At 35.3% G+C, this 13,311-nt stretch overlaps 1 protein-coding gene and 1 long non-coding RNA gene across 2 annotated transcripts; both read left to right on the forward strand.

Annotated features, from left to right (window-relative positions):
* The first annotated feature begins 281 nt into the window (after nt 1-281).
* Nucleotides 282-6,243, forward strand: LOC113075844 (uncharacterized). The gene is made up of 2 exons (XR_003281044.1): nt 282-411; nt 5,198-6,243. It is a non-coding gene; the product is annotated as an uncharacterized LOC113075844 (long non-coding RNA).
* Nucleotides 6,244-6,899: 656 nt separating this feature from the next.
* Nucleotides 6,900-9,594, forward strand: LOC113075845 (solute carrier family 35 member D3-like). Its single transcript, XM_026248503.1, has 2 exons — nt 6,900-7,696; nt 8,509-9,594. The coding sequence occupies exons 1-2, from the start codon at nt 7,261-7,263 to the stop codon at nt 9,336-9,338; spliced, it is 1,266 nt and encodes a 421-aa protein (XP_026104288.1). The 5' UTR covers nt 6,900-7,260; the 3' UTR covers nt 9,339-9,594.
* The last annotated feature ends 3,717 nt before the right edge of the window (nt 9,595-13,311 follow it).

Raw genomic sequence — 13,311 nt, forward strand, 5'->3', positions numbered from 1 at the left:
TGATTAAATTAAACATCTCTTTCTAAAGACGTCCACACCCTGAAAAGCTGTCGTACCCCTTGTGCTTATAAATAATATCCTTCTCTTCTGCTCTGTGGTAATGTTAGTATTAATGGCCTGCCTAATGTTTTCCTATAGACAGGGGTTTTTTTTTCCCTTTTTTAGAGAGGTGATTTAATTACATTTGCTGAATGGATCAGTCAGGGCCTGGTGAGCCAGGGCTGCGTCAGGGCTTTGAGCTGCTTCCCCGTCAGAGAAGACAAACTGCTGTTCAATTAGCATGATTGCCTTCTGCTGCTCTGCGTCCACAGATTCTGGGACTACTCCAAGAACCAGCCGCTGCTGGAGACACTGGAGCACCACTCGGAGTTTGTGTGTGGCCTGGATTTCAACCTGCACATCCCTAACCAGGTAATCTGAGCAAAACACAGTGCTGTGGGGACACACCTATTGACTTTAGCTGAAAATAACAATATGAAAATAAGGCCTACCAGTTCTTTTCCGCCACAATCCTGCCACTTCCTCCCATGCTGTCCTTTCAATAAGTGGACACAAAGGAAATTAAATATTTGGAGAAAACAATGTAGTAGCTTTCAATAGTGCAGCAAAAATAACTCCGAGCAACCTTTTTATTTAAGTAAAGCCGGTGTTATTCAAGTTTGAGAGAATTTAGGTAGAATGTTTTAATAGCTTTACTTCAGTAAAAATAGAAATTTGTAATAAATAAATAAAATGTAATGTGCATGTTAAAGATGATGACCCAAATTAAGTTTCAAGTGATTCATTGAAATTGACAGTTCAAACTGATTCACAGAAATGAATCGAACTGAACTTATAAATCAGTTCAAGCTGTCCATTTCAGTCAGTATTATGCATTAGTTGAGTATCATTGAGGTACTATACTTAAGAGTTTATTTAAGTTTTTATTTTTACATTTGTTATTTCAAACTTATAATGTAAATTTTAATTGTAAATTTTGTTGTGTGTCTGTCATTCTTATTATAAGATTTTTTTAATATGTCAATTTAGATTTATAAATTTTTATGTCATTTTATTTTTTTGTTATTTCAGTAGTCCTACATCACTACATACACTAAATGAAAATTACAATTGTTTATTTGTCAGCTATCTAAAAAAATTTTTATTTCTGATGTTTATTTTATTTTAAGTTAGAAATTATTTTTAATTTTAGTTAAATAGAAGATCCTTGCAGTTATTTATTAAATATTGCTGATTGTTTTTTTGTTTTTTTAACTACTAGAATTTCCAATGTGTTTGTTTGAAATTAAGGTAGTTCTGATTGGGGCAAAAAAACCTTTTTTTATTTAATTTTTATTTGTTCTATTTCGAAGCAAACATGTAAATATAAGTTATATATCAAATATTTGGAAATTATTGATATTGTGCTGAGTTATATCATCCAGTCTTACTTTAGTGTTTTTTTTATTGACATCTGTTCCGATGGACCAGTGGGCTTGTAATTGAGAAACTTAAATTAATATTTCCATGACTCCATCTGCAGCTATTAATTTTGGTTAACCCTCGCTTTACGGCCTGGTCTGTTGACCTCACTTCACCTCTGATTTTGATCTGTTGCTCAAAACAATCATCTGCAGACAGGTGGCATGCCTTGTTCGTAGAGAGTGTACAAGGAACCGGTCACGTACAGCAACAGAGCACTCAGCTCATTGAGATGTGGGCCGCGGTCCTCAGGGGAGCTGGTCCTGTCTGACGCCAGCACTCACAGTGATGAAGAAAAGTCAGAGCAGTCAATGAGCCATCACTGAGCTGACAGGAGACATCTGCAGCAAACCCCTCAGCTCCACAGTGCCACTGTGCCATTTTTCTGAGATTTAGCTTTGAATACCTTGCAACCTATAGGTCACCTCAAGTCCTGAAGCCTAAGAATATGAAGATCTTCTGTTCTGACTGTTTATGCGGAGCGTGATGGCTTTGATTAGATTTCAATGAATTAATTAATTTTATGCAGTCAAGGGAAATAAGTTATGATTTAATTTAATGCAGAACTGAAAAGGAAACTGTTATATAGCTAACTGTCAATACACTGTCACCCATTATTTGCATATGCAGTGTATTTTTGTTTGTTTTATTTAAACAAAGAAATAATATCTTCGTACATAAGAATGCTTTTGCATATAAATTTTGTTCTTTTGAACTTTGTATTCTTCAAAGAATCATGAAATTTTTTTTTACCCTTTCCACAAAAAATACTACGTGGAACAAAAGAAATGTTTCTTAAGCCACCAAATCACTAAAGACTGGAGTTTATATTATTTTTATTATATATAATACATTTTAAATAATAAACAAAATATTATTTAATAAAGCAAAAAAATAAAATAAAAAACATCAGCCCCAAAGTTTCGAATGGTAATGCATTATATATTGTGTATAATGCAAAATAAACAAAATATATAACATGTGAGGCTGGACCACAAAACCAGTCGCAAGCAGCATGGGTATATTTGTAGCAATAGCCAACAATGCATTGTATGGGTCAAATTTCTTGATTTCTCTTTAATGCCAAAAATCATTAGGATATTAAGTAAAGATCTTTACTTAAATTTAGTAAATTGTCTACTGTAAATATATAAAAACTTAATTTCTAATTGGTAATATGCTTTGCTAAGAACTTAATTTGGACAACTTTTAAGACAATATTATCAATATTTAGATTCCACATTTTCAATTCAGTTCAATCTCAGCCAAATATTGTCATAACCTAACAAACTATACATAAATGGAAAGCTTATTTATTCAGCTTTCAGGTGATTTTTAAGTTTCTTATTGACCCTTATAACAGGTTTTGTGGTCCAGGGTCACATATAATATAAATATCAATATAATAAAATCATAAAGTGAATCATTTAGTGATATTTTTTATTTGATTGGATAATTATGAAAAATATTCATCACTATCCAGTGGTTTGAGCTTCTGTTTCAAACACTTTAGATTCTAAGATGGCTAAAATTATTTATATTGTTTACTGGGTATAACTCCATTCAACTTTTTCAAGGCTTTGCCATTACCTTCACATCTCATTTTGATAATGTAGAGTTTCCTTTCAATCAGAATGCAAATTTGGGAAGTTTTTAAACTGACTTTGATGTCTTGCCCACTTCAGAGTATTTTGTAAGTCTCTTAGAAGACATGATGTGTCTCTTATATTAATAGTGCTCAACCAGAAAATCTCTGGACCGCAAGTGCATCTGAGCCAAATTGCAGGATTGGAAAAATAATGTAGGTATGGATTCTCTCTTATTGTTAGTTCCGCATGGGGTGTAAGTGCAGCTGTTGGCAGGCTGCAGGTGGTGTGGGTTGTTCCTGCAACGCGAGGGCAAGAACTGTGAAGTGCTTTTTCTACCGCAGTCTCCCTGTTCGTTGCCAACCGTTCACACAAACGCACACACATACACACCTTGTGCTACTCGTACTCGCTGTCAAGGCCAATATTCAAGCCCACAACTCACCCTGAGCCATTGTTAAATACACATTTTAGAGTCAAGGGGGATCAACACCACCAATGTCATTTATTAGTGGATACTATTATAGGTCAATTTTGACTATTCCTAGCAAACGACATATCAGTTTAAAAATACACATTGACAATGAAAATGTATTCTTTTTTACCCTTTCGGTTTGATTGATCACCTCTGCTCAGGTTTGCGCACATGCTGAACCTCTGTACAGTCATTATGCCTTTGAATAAAGTGAAGTCTTTAAATGCGGTAATTATACTGTAACCGGTTGTTAAGAAAAACCCCAGCTCCGACTTCATCTACACCCACAGCAGGTGATGCATCATACCTTTACACTTTTTGACAAGAACCTAAAAACGTGTCTCTCAAAAGAGTATTGTGTATTGTGTGTTCTTAAAAGATATTGTTCCTCCGATGAGCAGAGCAGAATCACATTCTTGTTCTCTTGACTCCAGTTTCTATTGAGTGTTGTGTTATCAGCTGACCACACGTTCACTCCTCGCTCCTGCTCTCTGCATCAGTTTCTTCTGCACTGTTGCCTGCTCACTGGCACTCAGTCTCTGTTGTGTGTTTTGCAGTCAAGTAATTAATGAAAGACTTTTTCTCCCTCAGTGGGTGAGTCACAGGCTTTCTGCTGGAGCGCTCTGGAGTAATGAGATATGGAGAAAAGGGAATGGAGCATCACTATATCACTTTCACATTGAGTTGAATTTTGTCTGTTAGGACAAACTGTGCTTTTGAAGTTCTATTTATAGGAATATTGACATGAACAGACTTGTGTATAGTTCATGAAATTTTTTTTTAACTATTGTTAAAGCCAAGCAAGTTTTTTACTTCAAAATGTTGCTTTATTTCAATATAATATTTGCCATTTCATTAATTAATTGTGAATTTCATTAGAAATTTAAGAGGGAGAGTTGTTTCTGCACCTTTTTTAGTGTTGTGATTAATATCTTATGCATATATTAATCATTATATGTTCTTATGTAAGCTGCCCATATTCAGTTTGTCTTGATATTGCTATTAGAAAATATAATGAGGAGAATATAACAAAAGTACATTGTTAACTGTACAAGGTACAGTATCAGTTTAATGTCCTTGCACAGGCAAAAGGAGATGCTTTAAAAAGTCTTTGAAGCAGCATCAAAAGAAACAATTTGTTGGTTAAACAACATTATTTTGTATTTCAGTAAAGCAGCACATGCATAAAAATCTCTTTATTTTCCAATATCAAGGGTTTTCTTTCTCTCCTTTTTTGTTCTGACTTGACCCTTGTGGTGACGCAGTAAGCTTTGTGCTTTACATGAATTTGGTATATTTATTAATGCCGTTTTGAATTTCAATGCCATTAAATTGAAGTAAAAACAATATCTTAAAATACATTGCATACTGTATGTATCCAGTCAGTGGTGGAACTTTTTAGCTTTGTCATTCTTTCCAATCAGGCAAGAAGTCTGCAGATAGGACATTAACTTTATAGAAAATGTTCCATAAAGTGGATCTTATTATTTATTTTTTATTTGACCCTTTTAAAATGATGGGCTTGTAGCCAGTTGGGTGGTATCATTACCAGCATCCAGCTATAGAAAGTGTTTAAGCTTGTCTCACCCAAAGATTTTATTGTCCTTTATCATATTTTTTCTACCTCAATCACGTGGATGCAGTTTTAATCGTGTGACTGTGGCCTTCTTCACAGGTTGTGGACTGCTCTTGGGATGAGACTGTAAAAGTCTTCACCCCTTCATGCCTAGCTGCCCTGTAGGAGGTTGGTGCACCATGGAAAGATGCTGGGGCAAAGCACAGGGGAGCCGCAGCTATGTTTCAATCACAGGTGCAGAGTTTGCCAAGATTTCACTGCAGATTTCCTAATGATGCTATTAAAGGAGAACCCATGGGATGCATCAGGAGCATTGCATCAGGGGCGCTGTACAGATGAGGGGCAATCTCATGCTGTCACTGAGTGTAAAAACTGTGTGTGATGTTGTTATAGGGTTTCTTAAATCTGTAATGAAACTAAAAGTTTACCTTAAAGGGATAGCAAAAAAAAGGACAATTCTGTCATTAATTAATCACCCTCATTTCATTCCATCGTTCATCTTCAGAACTGAAATTAAGGACAGTGGTAAAACAGTCCACGTGGAATCAGTGGTTCAACTGTAATTTTTATGAAGCTCCAAGAATACTTAAAATACAATTTAAAAAAATGACTTTATTCAACAGTCCCTCTCCTCCAAAATCACGTCTTCCGCCATTTTCGAGAGTACCTCTGCATAAACAGAAACAATGCATACACGTGATGCTGATGATGTACAACGCACATGAGCTGAGCCTTGTTTATGTGCAGGGGAAAGCAATGCACATTCGTTGTGGTACTCTCAATAATGGTGGAATACATGATTTGGAGGACAAGAATTATTAAATAAAGTTGTTAATTTGCGCACAAAAAGTATTATCATAGCTGGGGTATTATCATGTGGTCTGGGGACATTTCAGTTATACATGAATGTCAATGCAGGGTCATAAAGCTCTTGGATTTCAGCCAAAAATATTTAAATTTGTGTTCCGAAGATGAATGAAGGGCTTATGGGTTTTTCACGACATAGTTTTTGGGTGAACTATTCGTTTACGCAGCGAGTGCCTTGTTTCTGAAGTGCATTGGAAGATTATGTAGTATGTACATGTTGTTCCTTACTGGTTTGTTAAACTGATATTAATAAATCGATGCAATCTGTCATTCTCAACTGAAGACAAATCCTGAGCATTCCTTTTTATCTAATTAATATTGCCAACCACTTGGTTTTACATTTTTAAAGGTTTAAGCATAGTATAATGTTATGAATAAGTACTGTGCTTGTATAACCTGTACAGCGAGGGAATAAATTATGTTTTTTTCAATATATAAATGAATATCATATTGATGTAACATTTTCTATATACTATCCTATATATTATGCATTCATATAGACTAAATTGTATAGTGGCTGGCAGGGATTTTCCAGTGGCTTGTTTTTGTGAGCCAGATGAACTTGAATCACCAGAACTGATATGAAGCCTTTGAAACTGTAAACACAAACTTTAGAAACGCGAATTGGGACTGAAAGGATAATGATTATATTTTCTATCTATAGAATTAAAGGGGTATAGCAGTTCCAGTTATACTATGACTTTCAAGGAGTTGCTACAGAAAATTATAGACGTGAAAAAAAAACACACATATTTAACCAATTAATTCGTCTGGGTTAAATAAGAGAGACAAATGAAAGATAAAGCTGTGGGCTGTTACCTCAGGTGAACGCACGTTCTGTTCTCCAGCTTTTTTTAGCTGGCATATTTTTTAACCACCAGAGGCCCTAATCTAACATAATTCTGACTGGAAATGTTTTTTTCTTAAAAGCATATAGTCTGTATTGATACAAGAGTCGGCTAGCCTTTATTTTTATTTGGGAGGTTTAAAATTGGTGCTATTGGTTTACAGACTAAATTGCGCGCATCTAGTCTAGTATTGTTTCTAACTATGAACTACCTCGGAGGAGAAATAAAAGTAAAGTATGCCTGCTTCAAAGTAAATGGATTGGCTGCAGTTCGATCAGTGTACAAAGAAAGAGAGGGTCGGAGCTGCAGCGCGTCGCATTCATTCAGCAGCGCTCGTGTTGCGTGAATTACGCACGAGAGGAGAGTGGACGTGAATATTCAGCAGTGGACTCGGAGCTCAGTGCGTAACACGGAGACGCCGGGAACCCCCAGTCTACGAGGAAAGACATGGAAGTTTGCAAAGGACGTTTGCTGGGCATCTCGGTGGCCGTTGCGCATGGATTTTTTTCGGGATCGCTGAATATTTTGTTAAAATTCCTCATTACGACCTACAGCTTTACGTATCTGACTTTAATTCAGTTTCTGACCAGCGGCACTGCGGCTCTCACATTAGAGGTGCTGAGGAGACTGGGCAAAATAGATATACCACCCTTCAGCTTCCAGTTAGTCAAAGTTTTTGCAAGTGTCTGTATTTTGGCAACTTTGCAGTCCACATTAACCCTCTGGTCTCTCAGGGGATTGAGTTTACCCATGTATGTTGTGTTTAAGCGATGTTTGCCATTGGTAACGCTCGGGATTGGAGTGTGCGTACTGAAGAACGGGATCCCATCAGCTGGGGTAATAACTGCTGTTCTCATCACCACTGGAGGAGCAGCAATGGCTGGTAAGAATATATTTTTGGTTCATTTTTAAATAACATAATATTTTTTTACTTCATCATTAGGTAGTAGCCTAATCGCACTTTTCAATCCAGTTAACATTTATTAAAATCAATTTCTGTGGACACATAGCTTCAAAGAATACCTATGAACATTTTTATCGCTATTTCCAGAGGAAAATTAATCGGTTTATTATTTGGTAAAAAACAAATGCTGTAATCAATACATTTAACACATATGTGACTTTTATTGACAATAAATTAAACCTACTCCTGCGAACACAGTTTAGCATTTGAATACAAACTTCATTATAATCGTATTTTATTGTAGTGTTGTGCCGCAAAGATATTTTGATATTTTTCTTTTAGTTTTAATTATAGATTTTATAAATTTAAAAAGGTTTTGAACTAGATTAATCCAACAAATCGAAAAAAAACTTTAGCCAAAACGCCATTGGGACAACTTGCCCCGGTTTGATCTCTAGTCCTCCATTAAGTCTTCCCGATGCAGATGTCCTTCTTTTTCTCTATCTTCCTATTTGTCACTTATTTTATGCACAGTAGTGTGCATATAATTATATTATGCTCATAATGTGTTTTAAACTGCTTCTGAAAATAAAAGCAAATTATGCAAATAAAAGTAGCCTAAATAAGGTAGCCAAATCTTGCCCAACTGTATGATACTTAAACATGTTATTTTGATATTCTGGACTATGCATGTCATGTCTCCATGAAACATGGCTCTCATACAGAGTTTCATTTGATAGTGGCCATAAATCATGTTTGGCGCAGTCTCTGTTTAACTTGTTTTTGTGCAGGTGCTGGAGATCTAACAGGTGACCCCTTCGGCTACGTGACTGGCGTTTTAGCTGTGATCGTCCACGCCTCCTACTTGGTGCTCATCCAAAAAGCGAGTGCAGACAGTGATTATGGGCCGCTCACAGCCCAGTACACCATTGCAGTGGTGGCCTCTCCCGTTCTCTTCATCTGTTCCATTGTAAGCATGGACGCCATTAACATGTGGACATATGAAGGTTGGAAGAACCCGTATATCACAGGCATCTTCTGCATCTGCATTCTCATTGGCTGTGCGATGAACTTCACCACACTGCACTGTACCTATATCAACTCGGCCGTCACCACCAGTTTTGTGGGGGTGGTCAAGAGTATAGCTACTATCACTGTGGGCATGTTTGCCTTCAGTGATGTAATGCCAACCAAACTGTTTGTGGTAGGCGTGGTAGTGAACACCATCGGCTCCATCACCTACTGTGCGGTGAAGTATCACGAAACCAAAAAGAAGTTAGCCTACCAGGATATGGATGAGTCTGCTAAGGATGAAGAACTTCCAGGAGAACCTTATGTGGAACCAGCCAAGCCTGATGGAGATATGGAAACTCTTCCAAATAATCTGGAGAGTGTTCCCAATGGCAGCCTGACAGCATCAGTTGACGGCAACGACCAGGGTTCTATTCGTGAGAATAAAGTGGCAGAGTCCATAGAATTAGAAAGACCGGGGATCCCGACGGACGATCCTACGAGACAATCTCTGAGCGACAGTTACGTAGGGGTCTGGAAAACCATTCATACCTTAAAGTTCTTTAAGAAAGACACTTTACTTGACAACATGGAGGTTCAAAGTCCTTGATGATTGGTTTTCTGCTTGAAAGAAGTGCATGTTAAGTTTAAGTATTGTTGAACTGATGGTGTGAACAATGTTTGGCTTTTTCTCTTCTGAACGTCATTTTATGAAAAAACATTTATTTTTTATAAAAAGGTATAGTCTGTTTGTATATTAGAGGGAGTATAACTATATGACATTGAGGAATCCCCAATAACAGATGTGCCAATTTATTGCCTAAAAATAAAATATCCTTTCATTTGCGAATCGGTTTAAAATTACTTTGGGGGGAAAAAATCTAATATCTTAATAGAGATGGTCTACTAAAAAATGACAATTCTACCTTCATTTATTAATATTCATATCATATGATTTTCTTTGTTCTGTGGAGCATAAAAGATGATATTTTGAAGAATGTTGGTAGCCAAACCGTTTCAGTTCCCATTAACTTCCATTATGTGGACAACAGTGGAAGTCAAAAAAATTCTTCAAAATGTCTTTTTCTTTTTGTGTGTGTTTGTAATGTCATGAGGGTCAGTAAATGATGACAGAATTTTTATTTCTGGGTGGACTATCCCTTTAAATTTATTTTGAATGAGTATTTATGTTTCTATGCACGCAGTGTCTGTGCCTGTATATTTTCTGTGGTTTGTCTACGAATGCAAATCTTGAATAGGAGTGATTGAAATATCCCATTTGCATGTAATATGAACAATTAATTGAATCTGATTTTACATCAAAATTCTGATCTTTGTGTATCATCTTTAATAATGCCCACCAATCGAGAGACAAGTAGAAGTCTTATGGGGATCTCATCACATCCAAACAAATTATCAAATATATTGTAGTGTTTTGGGTTTTGGGACATCATTTTTTTTTTACTTTTACAAACACTTTTACACAAACTTGCCATTTGTTGATCAGTTTTAAAATCTCACACAGCAGGGGACCTCTGCGTTAAATTAAAGGGAATGTCTGTCGAGCTTATGTTAGCTGACTTTACCAAATGTTTGATGCATTTGAGTGGGTTCTTTTCAGTAAAAGTAGACCATTATCAAAACTGATTCTTTAGGCATTGCTAGACTACTTTAAATGCAAAACATAATGACATGTATTTCTAAATATAGAAGTCCTACATCATTTTAAAGCAATAGTTTAGCCAAAATAACTATTTGCTGAATATTTACTCCGTTTCAGACCATCCAAGATGTAAATGAGTTAGTTTTTTCATTTGATCAAATTTGGAGACATTTAGCATTACATAATTTGTTCACCAGTGCATCCTTTATATGTAGTGAATGGGTGCCGTCTGAATGAGAGGCCAAAAATCTGATAAAAACACCACAATAATTCACAAACTCCAGTCCATAAAGTAATTATTTTGTGAAGTGAAAAGTTGCATCTTTCTAAGAAACTAATTTGCATCTTGGATGGCCTCGGGGTAAATTCAGCAATTTTTTTTTTCTTTAACGCCAGGATAATGCATTTAAAGGTGCCTTTCAATCCTAATTTTTTGGTTTGTTAGCGGCATTCATTATTCTCAGGCAAAAAGCATCTTTATGAATAAATGTAAACTAGACTTGAACTAAACTTTAGACCTCTCTGAACAGTATTATTTGTTGTTGCACTACAGCAACAGAGGTTTAGCCTACTATTCAGGGAACATTCATGTTACACTCCCCATGGTTTTCCATTTAAAATTATCTTTGCCTGACAATGAACAAGTAAAAGCAAATAAACTTCTCATGAGTACCAGGTGCTTTTGTTATGATGTTTCAGTTATAATAGATGGCACAGCATGGAGTATTATCTCCTTCATTTTGCTCAAGGCATATACGAAAGACAGTTTGCCAGACAATAGCACAAGCCCTCAGAGCCAAACGTTTTAAAAAGTTAATGTCATGCTTGAAGCCATGTGTGGAAAAGATGTTATGTTTTGTGATGATCACATGGCTTTTCATGAAGCATTCGTTTGTTTGTTTTATGTTCCCATTCTTAATAGCCTATGATTTATTGACTGTTTGATTTAATATGAAATGGTCAAACAGATATTTCCAGGAAAAGTTGTTCTTTAGATTAATGGCAACAGCTGATTTCTTACCCAAACATTCAGTATCACAGCAATAAAATGCATTATATTTTATATTTAGGCATACATTATTGTTTTATTAGTTTTTTCTTCATCCTTTAGCCTAATCAGTACATTTAAATCTTGGATTGGCATATCTTTACTTAATCGGACTGGAGTTGATTTCTTTGACTTTAAACAGGTTTTCCTCTCTCTCTCTCTCTTTCTCTCTCTCTCTCTCTTTCTCTGCCCAGCTGAGTATCTAAAACACAAAAGCAGTAAACTGCAGTAAAGCACTAAAATAAATAAATAAATAAAAGCTTGCTAGGACACGGGCCACTTGGTTATCTACTTGCCTTTGGCACAACAGGACGTTTAAGAAATATTTCCACAAACCCAACAATATCATTCAGCAACTCCCATGCTTAGGCCTACATGATGCCATCTACTGGACTTAGGTAAGTATTTTTCACTTGTTTATGTGATATAGGCCGGTTTTTCTTATTTTTTTACACAACACTATAGTGAAGTAACAAATATTATATAATGCTTAATAGACCAAACATCTATGCAAATCAAACAGCCCTATATGTTTAAAAATACATAAATATTTCAGTAGTCTACCTTAAAAAAAAAAAAATTCAATTTTCTACTTTTGACACAGGAAACTCGTTATTAAAAGAGACAGTTTTATTTTAGTATTATTTCTATAATATAATAATTTTCTTCATATTTTGAATTAGTTTTTTCTTTTCTTTGTTTTTCATTTTATTTCATTAAGTTTTGTAATTTCCAAATATGATTTTATTTAATCATTTGAATATTACTATTTATGTTTCATTTATTGTTTTTTTTATTTTTATTTTGTAATTTTGACTTATTTCATTTTATTATTTTTAATCGAATATGTATATTTTATTTGAGATTTATTTTAACAAATTATTTATATGTTTTGTTATTGTAATGTAATTATTATTAACAATCATACAATATATTATTATATTTTAATGTATCCATTTAGTGTGAAAAAATGTAATAGCGATGTTTTAAAGTTAATAGATTAACAAATGTTGAGTAACACTGGAGAAGGAATTGAATAAAAAAAACGAAAACGCACGCAGTCAGTTATGTCCCTCGACGGACGCTGTAGCTTAGCTTTTACGTACGTTTGACGTCTAACCGGTGATTTTTCAAAATCCGAGCGCGTATTTCACCATCTCTGAAGTTCTTATGTCATGTAAGTTAAGTGTTAATTCAAATTATTTACATTATCTATATAAGTCATATAACACATTATGAATTGTCGTTTGATATTTAGTTTAATCGGTTGTTGTACAGCGTGATTAAAGTTGTTTGTAACGTTTGTCGTTTTGGATTGTGACAGAGTCAGTGTAAACAATCTTTTATTGTTTAATTTTAGAGAAATGGAGGCCAACAAAGAATCACCCAGTGCTTTTAAAACACCTTGCAAGCCTGCAAAAGTGAAAAGTCCAGGTAAAATGATCTTTAAATGTCTGATATGTATCACACTACATTGACTTTCTCATTATCAAGATCTTGGACCAAAATGTGGTTGTTATTATTATTAACGTGTTGTTATCAGTCAGTGCATGTGGAACCCCAGTCACCATTCCTGCCTCTCCCTTCATGAAGAAGCTGGGTTGCGGGACTGGAGTCAGTGTCTATCTCATGAACAGGTACGTAACCTTACATATATCTGATGCATGTTTGTACTACCTTCACCATGATAGTGCAAAGAAAAAGTTGAAACATCTATGCCACTATTTACATCAGGATGGGTAAGCACACTCATTCACCATGGGCCATTAAGAAGATCAACAGCAAATGTGCAAATGGTCAAATGACCGTTTATCAGAAGCGTCTGTGCGAGGAGGCAAAGATCTTAAAAGACCTGCACCACCCCAATATTGT

Source organism: Carassius auratus, unplaced genomic scaffold, assembly GCF_003368295.1.
Source record: "Carassius auratus strain Wakin unplaced genomic scaffold, ASM336829v1 scaf_tig00017730, whole genome shotgun sequence".
Taxonomy (NCBI): domain Eukaryota; kingdom Metazoa; phylum Chordata; class Actinopteri; order Cypriniformes; family Cyprinidae; genus Carassius; species Carassius auratus.

Excerpts from the sequence above, each read along its gene's own strand:
- LOC113075845 (XM_026248503.1), top strand. The coding sequence starts at position 7,261 with ATGGAAGTTTGCAAAGGACGTTTGCTGGGCATCTCGGTGGCCGTTGCG. Across the intron at positions 7,697-8,508 it reads TGGAGGAGCAGCAATGGCTG|GTGCTGGAGATCTAACAGGT; the intron begins GTAAGAATATAT and ends GTTTTTGTGCAG.